The sequence below is a fragment of the Rattus norvegicus genome, chromosome 15 (genome assembly GCF_021556685.1).
Source record: "Rattus norvegicus strain SHRSP/BbbUtx chromosome 15, alternate assembly SHRSP_T2T, whole genome shotgun sequence".
Classification (NCBI taxonomy): Eukaryota; Metazoa; Chordata; class Mammalia; order Rodentia; family Muridae; genus Rattus; species Rattus norvegicus.
The window spans coordinates 3,813,530-3,828,450 of NC_141548.1; the positions used below are offsets into that span (position 1 = coordinate 3,813,530).

The 14,921-nt window shown below is 43.3% G+C and overlaps 2 protein-coding genes across 3 annotated transcripts; one reads left to right on the forward strand and one right to left on the reverse strand.

Annotated features, from left to right (window-relative positions):
• Positions 1-1,279: 1,279 nt before the first annotated feature.
• Mss51 (MSS51 mitochondrial translational activator) lies at positions 1,280-13,152 on the forward strand. Of its 2 annotated transcripts, NM_001106025.1 has the most exons (7): positions 1,282-1,327; positions 9,146-9,387; positions 9,638-9,793; positions 10,349-10,473; positions 10,830-11,396; positions 12,384-12,477; positions 12,793-13,151. In NM_001106025.1, exons 2-7 carry the CDS (start codon positions 9,170-9,172, stop codon positions 13,034-13,036), a joined length of 1,404 nt encoding a protein of 467 aa, NP_001099495.1. In that variant the 5' UTR covers positions 1,282-1,327; positions 9,146-9,169; the 3' UTR covers positions 13,037-13,151. The 2 variants fall into 2 exon arrangements, with proteins under 2 accessions (XP_087441254.1, NP_001099495.1); XM_087585128.1 differs by lacking the exon at positions 12,384-12,477 and having other exon boundaries at positions 1,280-1,327; positions 12,793-13,152.
• On the reverse strand, positions 6,109-6,564 carry LOC102554047 (60S ribosomal protein L15-like). The gene has a single exon (XM_087586741.1). It carries the CDS (start codon positions 6,562-6,564, stop codon positions 6,109-6,111), a length of 456 nt encoding a protein of 151 aa, XP_087442867.1.
• Positions 13,153-14,921: the final 1,769 nt, after the last annotated feature.

The window sequence follows — 14,921 nt, forward strand, 5'->3', positions numbered from 1 at the left end:
GAGTTCAGTCCTCAGTAACAGAATTCAGCCTCGCGGACGGCTGTCATTTCATTTTGAAGTTCCTTTTGTTTGAAGTTGACCTGAAATCTTTATCACAGTAATAAACTCTTTAATCGGTTTTTTAATATTATAACTGATTCCCTTTGTTTACAGTTACTCTATATGGCATTGTGCAATGTTTCATTGACTCCTTGTTTATTGTTCCTGTTTTCTATTCTTTGGAATCCTTTCTTGGTGACAGAATTTTGTAAAATTGTATACTACCTTCGAGGACCCCCATTGTCAGAAGTTCTATTTTCCAGAGTCAGGTAAGTGTGACAGCTGAGGTCAAATGCAAGTTAAAACAAAAAAAGTGGGGAGGGGGAGGAGGTGCCGGATCTCTGTCCAGATGTCAGCTGTTAGGTTCTCCAGCTCCATAGTTACAAGTGGAAAGGAGTTAGGAAGTGTGATGGAACCTTCTGTAGCAGCAGCATCCGTTACCAGGAGTGAAAAGATAATCGTTTTCCATCCCTATAAATAGTACGTACTTTTACTCAGTAGCTTAAAATTGGTCTCAGTTATTTTGATATTTCAGAAGCATTTCTTTCTTTTGAAACCGTCATGTAGAATGTCCTTTGAGAATACCTTATGTACCGGTGAAGTGATTGGTTTTTTGTTTTTTTTTTTACAAAGTAGTTCTTTTTTTTTTTTTTTTCTATAGTTGAGTTCCTTGCACCATTAAATGCCACTCTTCTGCCTTTTGGGGGGTAATTATATTTGTACTTGATCCTAGTTTGGACATTGTTGGATTCTATTTGACAAGTGTGTGAAGCTAAAAAGTTCTCAAGTGTGGAGAACTCGTCCTGTGTCTAGATTGACGTCCACATTTTCCAGTGGTTCCTTTCCTCTGGTTTGGTGTCTGTCTTTCCAGCGAAATACTGATTCCCTAATTAATCCCAAGGGGTTTCCCCCTCCTAATGAAGCTGTAAAGTGAGAGCAGAAATGCTGCCTTGAGAGACATCCAGGAAATGGTAGGTTTCATCTTTCCTTGGCTTGCCTGGCTTCGGTGAGCTGAGTGTTGACACAGTCTTGAGCCCTCTTGGCAGAGGATAAGGGTCAGAGAGAAAACTCAAGCAGGTGTCCTGGTCCTGGCTTGTCTCGTTAGGGAGAATTCATCCCTGTCTGTCTGGTTGGCAGGGCACATGTTAGTCACCGAGACCCAGCATTTCAGCAGTTTGCAGAAGAAGTGATTTGAATGGACAGCTGCAAGTGAGACAGCCTAGACCTGAAGAGATGAAACACTCACTTCACTTGGAGGAAAGAAGGAAGCAAGCCTAGGGCTTAACAGGTAAGTTACTTTCCCATCAATCTGTCGACTTAGTTCATTTTATAATTCTGTAAAGTATTTATCACTTGAGGGAGTGTTAATCACTGACTAAGCAGCTAATGTGGTCAGAGTAGCAGTTTCTCAATGTACTCGATCCCCACCCCTACCTTCTCCCCACATTGGGGGTTTTCTTTGGTTTTTGAGACACTCTCCAGACTGCCTCAGCTTCCCGAGTCCCGGAACAAGTGCTCATTACCATTGCCAACCTTCTCCTACCCTGTTCAAGGATCCAAGTGACCAGTTCTGCTTCCCCATGTCTTCCTTCCACCATCCAAAAGATGTTTTGTTTTTGCTGATGGATTTGAGAAACTGCAGTCTGGAGACAGTGCGATGTGGCTGTATCTTATGTGAAATACAGGACTTTGTTAATGAGGAAGGGGAAAGAGGGAAATGTGCTGTTCCGCATAGGTGAATGTTTTCGGTTAGGCTTTGGAGATAAGGGTAAGAGTGTTTGCTCTAAGTCATCAGGGATGGCTTGAGGTAGGCTGAATTCTCTGGAGTTCTGAGTGCTTACCAAAGCTCTTTCTGGTTTCACCCTTCCATGTCCTCTGGGTCTCCCCTTTCCCCCTTTGCTTTTTCTCAGTTTGTACCCCTTGAAACTTAGAGGAGCTTGGGATTCTGGGAAAGCTAAATCAGGGTGTGGGTCTGTGATAGGCATATTCAGAATCGATTGTGCGTACATGCGTTCTCGTGCACACACACACACACACACACACACACACACACACGCACACACACACACGTATAAAACCTGACTTGTCATTCCTATAATCTCACCTTCCTGTCAGCAAGCTGGTAGTCATAACTTAGGTCATCAGTATGCTCTGAATATAGAGCAGTTTGTGATATTAGGGACTCACCAGAACCTCCTTTTCCTTCAAGTGGTGCACTGCTCTTGATTTCTGTCTGGTTATATCCTGCTCTCCTAAATACACCGAAGTTTATGGCCCACCTTCAGCTACACAGTTCAGGGCCTGCCTGGACTAATCAAACCCTGTCTCTAAATAAACAAAAGTGATGGTCGGTGGACTGGGAGTTTTGCTTAGTGGCAGACTACTTGTTACAGGCCTAGCATCATGGAAGGAAGGATAAATTAGAGGCACAACCAAGTCAGTTCTTGGAAATGGGGCGCAGAAGTATGAAGACAGAGAATCTTCTCTTTGGAACAGTAGGTCCATGTCCTTACTGGTGTTAGGGACAGAGGGTACAGAGAGCTTTTGCCTTCAAGTTTGAAGTGGACATTGACTCAGAGGTTGACAAGAGAGAGAGAAAGGTCGATAAAAATGCAAGGATGAGAAGAAAGAAAGTGCAAGAGAAAAACAGGAGTTGATTCCTCCCCTAACTTCAGGCCATGGATTAATAAGAGCAGCATTTAAGACATGGGCAGGACAGCTCTCGCAGACCATTATGGCCTGACAAAATCAGAAGGTTCTTTGATCCAGAAAAAAAAAAAAAATAGAGACAGGTATGAGCTTGATGACTCTGGAAAGAGTTTGTTGATTTTGCTACCTTTGTACAATTTGTAGCTTCATGATGGTTCTGGAAAGTTCCCTTTAACAAATCTGATTGAAACAGATCAAATGTCAGGCCATTTTTATAACAAAACATGATCCCTAATGTGAACCTTGTTACCTTATTTGCAGTAGAACCAACTGCTGCCAGTGTTTTAGCCTCTGTCCGTTCCTTGTCCCTTGAGATAGGAAGCCTGGATATTAATAACTTTAGCCTCTGTGCCTATAGATATTTTTATCTCTTAAGTTTTTCAGATTGAGGAAAATTTTACATATGAAAGGAAAAATTGAAAGTTAGCAATAAAATGGTATTTCGTGCTCTGTGTATGTAGTTTAGTTGGTATAGTGTATGCAGTGTTGATATAGTGCTCGCCTGGTGTGTATGAAGTCCTGGGTTTGATTCTTATCCTTCACTAACCCAGTGTGGGGGTATATTCTTATAATTGGAACACTCGTGAGAAAGAAGCAGAAGAATCAAAATAGAAAGCTCGTTCTCATCTCCATAGGAAGTTTGATGCCAGCTTGAGACACTTGAAACCCTGTCTCAAAAGGTTTTTTTAATTAATTAAACATTTTTAAGTATATTCACAATATTATACAACCTCTGTATCTGAAACATTTTCATTCCGAAAAGAAAACTCGACAGAGGCAGTTATCCCTCATTTACTTCCATCCAGTCCCTGGCAACTGTCAATCTACTGTCTTTCTCCAAGTTTACCCTCCTCCCTTTCTTTCCTCTCCTTCTAATTAATCCCAGTGTGCTCATCATTCATTTTTATTGGACCTTTAGTTTCTAGTTGACTATTCTGGACAGTGTTGTTCTGAACATTCACATAAAATATTTATTAGGTAACCATTTTCAGTTATTTGGGGATGCATTCACAAGAATGAAATTTCTTTGACGTGTAGTAATTATGTTATTTTATTTTTCTTCCTTTTTTTCTTTTAGTGAGACACTATTCCTGGCTAGCCTCAAAGTTACTGTATAGTCTCAGCAGGCCTGGAATTTGTGGCAGTCTTCTGCCTCTCAAGTATTGAGATCATGAGTGAGACCCATAGTGGCCTGGTTTTATTAATAGCCATCTGTATGGGGAATGAAATGATATTTCATTATTGTTCTGATTGGAAACCAGTGGACATGTCTTCTTCTGCTTATTTTCCATTTACATATATCCTTTCAAAAAATGTCTACTTAAATATCTTCTTTATTTTTGAGAATTCCAGGCATGCATATAATATATTTTGATCAAATACACCTCTTCGTCTTCCCTTCAACTTCTTCTGAACAGTCTACACGTATACACATACAACATAGCCCACTCCCACACTGACTTCTTTTTGAAATAACCCTTTGAGCCCGGATAGCAGTGCCTGTGTGTGTATAGGTGTGGCCATCCACTGTACCATGAGCAATTTCACAGTGACCACAGTCCCATCAGTTGCCAGTCATCTTCAGATAGGGGTTGGACCTCCTGAACGCCTTCCCACTCATGCTGGAATTTTGTCTCCTTGGTCATCTGTGGATTCTGAACAGGTCAAGTAACTACAGTCTGTGGTTTTATGACGACAACACCATGTCATGTCCAGTACTCGGCATTTAATGCTGTTTCTTTGCATTGTCCAGGTTTTATAACCCAATGCCCCAGTCAGTGTTCCCTGACTGGTGGTGTGAATTGTAATATAGATGATAATTGTCCCACGTCGGCCTGAGCACTCATAGTCACTTATTTTTTGCCGCTTTGACCAGTTGTTAAGTTCTGCATTAAGTACTGTGCATTGCAAAAAGCAGCTTCTCTGACCAGGGTTGAGAGCAGTATGAATCTATGGGGATAGATTGTAAACATTTAGAAAGCAGTTTGACAGTGTGGGCATGTAGCAAAAGGACAGTACTAGGTTACCCTAGGGCCTATGAGTACCTGACTCAAGCTTTTCACCAGATTTACAGTAATCAGGCACGAATTCCTTCTTGTGGAACTGGCTTCAGATACAATCAGAAAGTAGTTGGTTACCTTCTAATGGTCATGCTAGTCTTTTACCCTCAGTGAGCACATCTTGCCTGGAAGGTCAGTATTTTAGCATTCAGATCAAACACTGGATAAGGCCCTTCGTCTCTTCACCCCCAGCAGACAGCACAGCACCTCTGTGACTATGAAAGCTGGCTACCAGAGAGAGAGTTGCTGAGCCAGCTCTAGAGATTTGTAGTCAGAATATGTATTGTCTTTAGCTGTAGGACTTTAGCACCAAGCTAGGATGTACTTGGTCTGTTGCTGATTGGGTTATTTGTTGTCCATTGTTCATCGAGGTTGGATGGCAGTGTTGAGACAGTTCTCACTGTGTAGCTCTGGCCTGCCAGTGTAGACCACGTTGTCAAGGCACTCACAGCGGTCATCCCGCCTCTGCCCTCTGAGTGCTGTAGTTAACAGCATGTGCCACCATGGCTGTCAGTAAAGAATCTTTCATATACTCTATTTTCTTATAGGTATATAATTTATAAATATTTCCTTTAATTCTTTGGCTTGTTATTTCACACTGTGGATGGTATTTATCCATACCAATTTCTTTTATTTTTTTAGATTTATGTGTATAAATGTTTTGACTACCTGTATGTATATGCACCTTATTTATGCCTGGTGCTCACTGAAGTCAGAAGAGGGTGTTGGACCCACTGGAACTGGAGTTAGCAATGGTTGTAAGCTGCCGTGTGAGTGATGGGAATCAAACCTGGATCCTCTGGAAGAGTATACAATGTTAGAGCCATCACTCCAGCCCTTAAGTCATTTTGTCATTAGTTCTCAGATGATTTCTGTCAGTATTTCTATAGTCATCCTCTCCTTTGTATTCAGATTTTCTTCTCCCTGACTCCGTGCAGGTCAGTTTTAACTGCTTTCATCTCATGAAATTGCCCAGAACGTGCTAGAGATTGTTCATTGCTCTCGTTAGTGCTTTCCAGAAGATTTCATAGTAACTTATAGTTTGTGTCTGATACCCCTATAGATGAAATACATGTTTCTTCCTGCTTTCAAATGACAAGGCTACTTTTTTGTAGCCTAAACTGATCTCAAGCTTGAGATATTCCTGCCTCAACCTTTTTCTGAGGTCATAGGCATATTGACAAAAACATTGCCTACATTGCCAAAACTATATACTTTCTCATACTTGTCTTCATACAGTATTTTTTTTTTACTGTCTTAAGTTGTTTATTGTATGTGAATTTTACAAATATTACGTGTACTAGCGGTAACGGTGGAGCTGAAGAGTGTTGCGCCTTCTCCAGGCTGCACGTCGAGATCCACCAATGGTGTGGTGGAACTTGTGGCCCTTTCCAAGGCCACGGCTCTTGCAGCCAGCTGATGTCAGCCCACACATCTCCCTGTGCTTGTGGACTGGTTTGGTGATCCATTGGGTGTCAGGATTTTTTCTGATAGCTTTATGGAATGGATCAATGAGGATAACCTCAAAAAATTTGTATGTGGAATCTTCACCAACCCAGTAGGAATTCAGGACTCTCAAAGCTCCACAATGGCACCCAGCTCTCTCCTCAGCAACAGACTGAAGGCTTCGGGCAAACTTCAGCTGGTTAACACCGTGGTGGACAGGCTTGCCGTAGTTTTCACCCTTAGGAACTGGGCGCTTGTGACCACCGCGGCGGACACGGATCCTGATGGCTGCCACTAGAGGAAAGGGCATACAGTATTTTATAAATTGATTTTACCTGTTTATCAATAAATATACATTGGGTGAGTGATGTTTTAATTTTTTCCAGAATGATCCTTGGTGTCTAGGCACAGGTAAAAGACAGGCAAGAGAGATACTTGGGTATCATATCCAGTGAGATTAATGGATGGATATGGCCTTTTTTTTTTTTAAGATTTATTTATTTTATATAAGTACACTGTAGCTGACTTCAGACACATAAGAAGAGGGCATCAGATCTCATTCCAGATGGCTGTGAGCCACCATGTGGTTGCTGGGATTTGAACTCAGGACCTCTGGAAGAGCAGTCCGTGCTCTTAACCGCTGAGCCATCTCTCCAGCCCTAGATATGGCCTTAATTTTACTTCAAGATTAGTATGTTTTAGAAACTTTCTTTATACTTTATTTGACTTTTCTTTTTCAGATAAAGTGACTCTTTAGGTTTTTATTTTATTTTTCTCCTTGATCTGCTATACTCATTTTTTAAAAAAGATTTATTCATTTATTATATATGAGTACACTGTACCTGTCTTCAGACACAGCAGAAGAGGGCATCGGATCTCTTTACAGATGATTGTGAGCCACCATGTGGTTGCTGAGAATTGAACTCAGGACCTCTGAAAGAGCAGTCGGGTGCTCTTAACCGCTGAGCTATCTCTCCATTTACCATTCCAGTTTTAGGATGTATGCTTCTAAAGAGTGCTTGAATATATAAACTTTAATTAATTATTTTTATTTCATGTGCTTTGGTGTTTTTCCAGTGTGTGTGTATGTACGAGGGTGTTGGATATTCTGAATTACAAGAGTTTGCTCTTAATTACATTTATGTATGTGTGTCTATATGCACAAATGTGCATGTGCACATGTTCACAGAGATCAGAGCAGCCCTCAGAAACTGGTCTTCCAAAACAGTGCCTCTACTCCAAATACAAGCTGGCTCAGCAACACTTAAGTGCTCCTCTCCCAGAGGACACACCCCAGTTGTCGTTTCAGCATGCACGTGGCAGCTCACAGCTATTTGTAACTTCAGGTCAAAGGGATATGACACGCTATTCTGAACTTCCCGGCACCAGGCATGAACATGACACATGTATGAACATGTGTAAGAAAAACACAAACAAAAAATAAATCTTCTAAAGAAACCTGAGGTGGCTCTGTAGGTAAAATTGCTTGTCTGCCAAGCCCCGATGACCTGGATTTTCATGGAAACCAATTCTATAGTACACATCTGTAGTCTCACTGCTCTTAGGCCAAGATAGAGGTAGAAAGGGGAATATCGTCTAAAAAGGTGTACACCACCTAGCCTGGATTGCAGTGAGATACAAATCACAAGAAAGAGCCTGTCTGAAACAAAGTGGACGGCATTCAACAACCCAGAAGTTGTCCTGTGAATTCCATACACACAGTGCAATGTGCATGTGTCTGCATTCATGCTCACTATGATACTAGTTCCATTATCTTCTGCCCTGGTATTGTTTGTTGACAGGCACCAGCCAGGTGTCATCGTATGTATGTAATAGATCCCAGTTGGTTAATACTTTCCATTTCTAGGCCGTCATTAACATCCTGCCTAGAGCCTCATCATCTTTTATGTTAGGACTGACACCCTGCATTTTGATTCACATGTTCCCTGTGAAAACCTGGTAGTTATTTAACTTAGCCGAGATGTGCTTCATTTACTCTGCATCCCTGACAGAAAGATTTTGCAATTTCTGGTCTCTGTTCCTCATTTACCTTTGAGTGACTTCACGTAATCTTTGACATACTCAAAGACATTTGATAAAAGTGGTTCTGATTATCAGCCCCAGTGATTATTATGTTTTAAATTCCTCTTGGGGCTGTCAGCAGAGGCTTTTCCACCTTCGTTACCTCGTGCCCTGCTGACCATCCTAGGCCTAGGTCACAGGAGAGTGCATCATAGCCAGTGCGGTCCTAGAGGATGCTTATGAAGGTGACTAGGTCATGGCACCGTTTACAGGGGCAGCGGCGAGCCAGCAGAACACACTGGCCGGAAGTTAATGTTTTCATTCACAACCTGGTTACATTAGCCGGTTTCCCAGCCGCTGGTAATTTTGGATAGCCCAGACTTGTGTTCCTTTTTCTTCCTTTTTAAAATTTAACAACCTGTATGCTGAGACAGATATGGTAGCACACAGCTATGTCTCAACAAACTACAAAAAATTCTCTGCCATTAGTATATTAATACGTTCTTTTTCTGAAAAAGAGACTAGGGATGTAGATGCTTGCCTAGCGTTCATGGATGTGGTCCTAATACTTGAGAAATGGAGCCAGAGGGTCAGGAATTCAAAGTCATCTTTGCCAGCACAGTGATTAGGGACCATCCTGGGCTACACGAGCTGTCGCCTCCTGCCTCCTAAAAGGTCAGACATACACAAGTCTCCGCACTGTTCTCATCATACAGTTCTTACACTTATAATCAATAAGTTATAAGTAAGTAATCTATAAGTAGTGAATACATCTTCTGATAGTTGGGCCTCAGAGACTTGAATGGGAAGTAAAATGCCAAGCATCCAAAGATTTGCATTTCATTTTGTTAAATTCCATTCCTGTTTAGCATCTGATCCCCAAGCATCTGGTCATGGCTCCTCGTTCACGGCGGCGAAAGCACAAGAAACCGCCACCAGTGACTCCCATGCCTGACATCCCACCCACAGACGTATCTGCAGTACGTCCAGCCCTCCCAGAGCCTGGCCCCAGCATTGACGCCCTCGGCTTCATTGCCTTGGACAGCGATGTACCAGGCCTGCCCCAGCGGATCCTGCAAAGGCTGAACATGAAGAGCTATGAAGAGTACAAGTGAGTGACCAGTTCTGTGGGAAGGCAGTGTCTTGGTACTAGTCACATCAGAAGGTTGGTCAAGTATGAGTCAGGAATTTCTCATCCTGACCTTTGTCAGTCAGGTCGCTGTAGAAGAAACAATGTGCTTAAAAAAATGGGAGTAGGATACATTTGAGATTACCATAAAAATTTACACAAGGCAGATGAGGCACGCGAGAGGCTTGGGAGCTACTCGCCCTGTCCAGCTTCTTCCATACTATCCCTACAGGTTGGTGATAGATGGGGGAACCCCAGTGCCAAGCTTTGGGTTTCGATGTCAACAAGAAATGTTCCAGAGAATGGAGGACACATTCCGATTCTGCGCTTACTGTAAAGCACTCCCCCATGGCCTTTCCAGTTGCAAGGTTCTGCGGCACTGTAAGAGGTGATGTGTGGGGACTAGTGGGGGACATGTAGAAACGGCCCTATGTATACTAGGTCCTCATTCCAAGAGGGACAGCCCTGCAAGTTTTGGTTTTGGTGGTTTTTGTTGTGTTTTGAGAATAGTTGCTCATTTTGTGTGGCCCCAGTTTTAATCCTGTTTATTTTTGGTATCGTGGGAGATGAAATAACAGTCTTCCTACTTCTGTCTTGAGTACACAGAGGTTAAGATGACATTTCTTCTGAAAGGCTAAAGTTGAGGCATACCTGGTAAGGGAAAGCATCCCCAAATGTCTAGGGTATTTTGGTTCTTCTTTCTTTATGAAAGAGATTTTAAAAAAAAACTAAGTTGTTTTAGATGGGTGGAAACTGGCACAGAACCCTGTCTAAGAACAATTGTATTCCTAATCCATTTGCTTCATCCACCACATGGCTTCTTCATTCTTCTCCAGACTTCCTCGCCTCCCTCTGGCCTCTCTGTAGGTGCAGGCTCCAGCCCCTTCCTGGACAAAGACACCTTTGTGACACAGGCACGTGCTTCTTTGGTTCATTCTCTCAGGTGCAGAAACGTCTATTACTGTGATGCAGAGTGTCAGAGGTCAGACTGGCCAGCACACAGGAAGGTGTGTGGAGAGCTCCGTCTCGTGGCTGTGGACCGTGTCATGGAATGGCTTCTGGTCACAGGTAGGGTGTAATTGTTAGGAAACTGCACTGTAACAGCAGCTGATCACTTAGCTGGAACTAAATAAAAGCATGGTATTCTAAGGGAAAATGCAGAAACCGTGATAAGAAGTGGGGATACTTGTAGTTACAGGTTGGCAGAATAAATATGGAGGAATTATTGAGGAGGGAATTTGAAACCCAAGGAAGGATTTGATGTTTCTTTTTAAAGTATAGGTCCGGAGGCTAGAAGAGGGCATGGGAGCTCCTGGAACTTGAATTACAGGAGATTGTGAGTTCCCCAATTTGGCTGCTGTTAACCCAACAGCAGTTTGCCCTCTTCTCTCCAGCCCTGTTTAGTAACTCTTTCTGCCCCACAGGTGATTTTGTCCTACCCTCAGGACCTTGGCCATGGCTGCCTGAAGAGATACAGAATTGGGATACCTGGTTCTCCATGAGGGGTTTACAGCTAGAATCTACATTGAATGCTCTTCTGGGTAGCCATGCTATGACCATGCTTTGGGCCAGTCTAGGAAGGCCACGACCAGACCCAGATGTCTTGCATGGCTCTTTGAAGCGGTTGATGACAGATGTCCTGTCACGGCCTTTGACCCTGGGCTTAGGGATTCGGACTCTGGCGATAGATGTTGGGAAGACTGGGGGAAGCACATTGCACGTGGTTGGTGCTTCCCACGTGGAGACATTTCTCATCCGTTCTGGAGATTATGATGAGCTTGGCTACATGTTTCCTGAAAACCTTGGCTTTCGTGTGATTATGGTGGGTGTAGATGTGAGTGCTGACCTTTTACAGAGTTCCTCATCTTTACCCCTGGAGCCTGGAACAGTTCAGCTTAGTGGCCACAGGGCCCTGTATCATGACTTCTGGGAGGAGCAGATAGAGACTGGGAATCTAGCCCATCCAGATTTGGTGGCTGCATTCCATCCAGGTAAGAACTGTTCATTCAGAGGGATGCAGAGGAGCTGATAATTTCCCACCCTGCACTTGTGTCCTAGTAAGGATTTCTGTCAGAACACTGGGGGGGAATGGGTTTGTCCAGCTCATACTTCCACATGTCGCCCATCACTGAAGGAAGTCAGGGCAGGGACCTGGAGGTGGGGCTGATGCAGAGGCCGTGGCTGGGTTATGCTTACCGGATTGCTTGTCATGGTTTGCGCAGTCTGCTTTATTATAGAGTCCAGCCCAGGAATGGCCCTCCCATCAATTTCAATTACTCTCTTAGTTAGGGTTCTATTGCTGTGAAGAGACACCATGACCAAGGCAGTCCTTATAAAGGACTTATAAATTGAATCCCTTAATTGAATTGGGATTGGTTTACAGTTTCAGAGGTTAAGTCCGTTATCATGATGGGATGCATTGGCAGTGTCCAGGAAGACATGGTGCTGGTGAAGGAGGCAAGAGTTCTACATCTTGATTGGCAGGCAGCAGAAAGGGACTGTGTTGTATGTCATAACATGTCTGGTCATAGCTTGAGCATCCAAGACCTCAAAGCCTGTCCCTGCAGTGACACACCTCCTCCAACAAGGCCACACTGTCTAATAATGCCACTCCCTAATAGGCCAAACATCCAAACTCAAGATTCTATGGGGGCCAAACCTACTCAAACCACCACAATCATTAGTTAAGAAAGTGCCCAAAGCTGGATCTCCCAAGAGGTGTTTGCTCCTCTCAAATGACTCTAGCTTGTGTCCAGTTGACATAAAGCTATCAGGACAAGTTACTTAAACCTTTTCATTTGGTCCTCACTAGAGAACTCTGGTGAGCTTGGTTGACCACGTGCCATGCACATTACCTTGGTTCAGGATTTTTTACTGATAGTCACTGGGGATGAACAGCACGAGGAGACAACATCAGAGAGAGCTCTGCTCTTAGGCTGCACCTCAGCCTTTCTGCCCACTTCGTTCTTGTTCTTCAGGTTTCCATGCCTCCCCAGGCTTGATGGAAGCGTGGCTACCTACCCTGCTGCTCCTTCGTGACTATGAGATTCCAACACTGATTACTGTTTACAGGTGTTTACCTATTTCTGTTTGTGGTCCTTTTCAGACTCACTTTCCCCTAAATACAGATAAACTCATTTTGATTCCCCTTGCCTGTCTGTCTTGGGAAGATGTTCTTCCTTCCTGCATGTGGCTGTTAAAAAAAAAAAAAATTCTGGGAACAGTCCTTTGCTAATCAGGGATTTGGTGAGACATTTGGGAGGAAAAAATAGTCCTTGCTTAGTACAGCTTTAGATAATTTTTAGGGTTGATCATGAACTGCCTTGCACTTGGGCAATTTCTGTTCTCTCACACTAAGTAGAGGACTCTTCCTTCTCTCTTCTCCAGCCAGCAGGAATTGGAAGCCTCTTTGCAAGTCCTGGTGAACTTGGATACACACATCATTGCTTGTGGCGCTAATCCTTTCGCATCCCTCAAACCAGAACAGGTCTATTCCAAGCCCAACAAGCAACCGGTGTACAGCAGTGCCTACTACATCGTGTTTCGTGGATGTTCCTCCTGCCAACTAGATAAGCAGCAAGTAGAAGAAGAACCAGATGAATTTTCAGTAGTTGAATCAAATCCTAACTGAATGCCTGGAAATTGGAAGCTTCAGCAAATTACCCAGTAGATGTCAGATTTTTGCCAGCTGTTGTATGTGAACCTTATTCACAGTTGAAGTAAAGATTCTAAACCAGTGGAAGTTAACATGACCAAACTCATTTCTGACCCCTCCCCCCCCAAAAAAAACCAACTTGGCACTGAACCAAGCGCTTCACTATTGAGCTGCATCCCCAGCTCCTTTTGTACTTGTTGATTTTTTTACTCATTCATTGGATGAGACAGGGTGTCATTAAGTTGCTGAGGTGCTTCAGCTTTACAGGTAGCAGGAATTACAGTTCTGAAACCTGTGTGAAAAAGGGAAAAAGATCAAAGAAAAGACATTTATTTCTCTAAGTTACAGACTCTGGGATTTCACAAACCAAGGTATTGGGAGGTTTGTTTTCCTGGTTTATAGAAGGCATCACCTTTCTTTGTTCTCACCTGGTAGAAGGGCACCAAACAGTCACACCTTTAGTCAGGGCAGGAATCCCATACATTAGGGTAGTGCTCTCTGGGCTCAGTCATCTCCCAGCAGCCTTACCTCCTACTACCGTCTTTTTGGAGACAAAGACTTTAAAACATGAATTTTGAAGGAGATACTTTTAGACCATAGCAAAAATTGAAAAAAAAATCCTATTTATGAGTCAAAGTTCAAAGAGATAGACTTTTCTTTTTTCTCCTTTTTTTTTCTCCTTTTTTTTTTTTTTTTTTTTTTTTTTTTTTTTTTTTTGGTTGTTTTTGGGACAGGATTTCTGTGGGTAGCTGTCCTGGAACTCATTCTGTAGAACAGACTGAATAATAGACTTTTCAACAAAAACTGCTAGAACAATTGGACAGCCATATACAAAAGAATAAAGTTGGAGAGCCCCAATTCTTATTCTCTAAAGTGAATTCAACCTGTGCTGTGGGTCATGCCTGCAATTCCAGTACAAGTGCTGGTGTGGCAGGAGGGTCAGGGATTGAGGGGCTGTCATGGCTACACAGCAAGACTAAAGACAAAAACAGTCCCGGGACTGGGGAGGTGGAGGCAGAAGGATCAGTGCGAGCTCATCTGGCAGCACGGCAGGTTGGAGGTCAGCTTGAGCTGTATGAAGACCGAGCCTCAAACTCCTGTTTTAAAATGGGTCAGAGACCTGAAGAATGTCAGTGCTTAGAATATACACATCTTCATGGATTCCTACCACATTTTCCTAGATGCTACACCAGAAGTACAAACCTTGGCTTTTCACACATCTTAGGCAGCTTTCTCTGCTATGTGCAGAGACCTCCAGCTGCCAGGCTCCACCCCGCAGACTGACAGAAGAGTGGCCAAGCCCTGCACTACAGAAAAAGCAGCTCATGATCAGACCACATAATCCCTTCAATCGCAGGCCACCCTGGAACCGCCTGCCCCTCCCCACCACCAAGAAACCCTATGTAAATCCTGCCTTCTCAGTTCTTCACTGCTGCTTCGCCAAGCTGAGGCAGCCACCTTCCCTAGTGTATCTTTCCCACTAAATCTCTTCTGTAAGGTTTGTTGTGTGGTGTGACTCTGGTATTCTTTGGCTCCTAACTGCCAGGATACCTATCACTTCAGGGATGTTACAACAGATGGAAACAAAATTATTTAAAATTTTATGTCTCAAATATCAAGCAAGTGAAAGCGCCTTGGGCCAGTGAGATGGTCAGGCCTGAAAAACACAGTTGCATTCTTTGAGCCTACATGGTACAAAGGGAGAACTGTCTAAAACTCCAAGTTGTCCTCTGACCTCCACAGGTGCCCACACACATAAATACATCTTATAGAAAAAGTATATGTAGCAGAATTGGTGTGTGCTGAGGTGTGAAGCACTTGTCTCCACGCCTCACCCAAGCCAGGTGTTTACTGTAAAGCC

Coding starts and splice junctions, on each gene's coding strand:
- Mss51 (NM_001106025.1), top strand. CDS start 9,170: ATGGCTCCTCGTTCACGGCGGCGAAAGCACAAGAAACCGCCACCAGTG. Junction 9,388..9,637: donor AAGAGCTATGAAGAGTACAA/GTGAGTGACCAG, acceptor CTATCCCTACAG/GTTGGTGATAGATGGGGGAA. Junction 12,478..12,792: donor ACACTGATTACTGTTTACAG/GTGTTTACCTAT, acceptor TCTCTTCTCCAG/CCAGCAGGAATTGGAAGCCT.
- LOC102554047 (XM_087586741.1), bottom strand. CDS start 6,564: ATGCCCTTTCCTCTAGTGGCAGCCATCAGGATCCGTGTCCGCCGCGGT.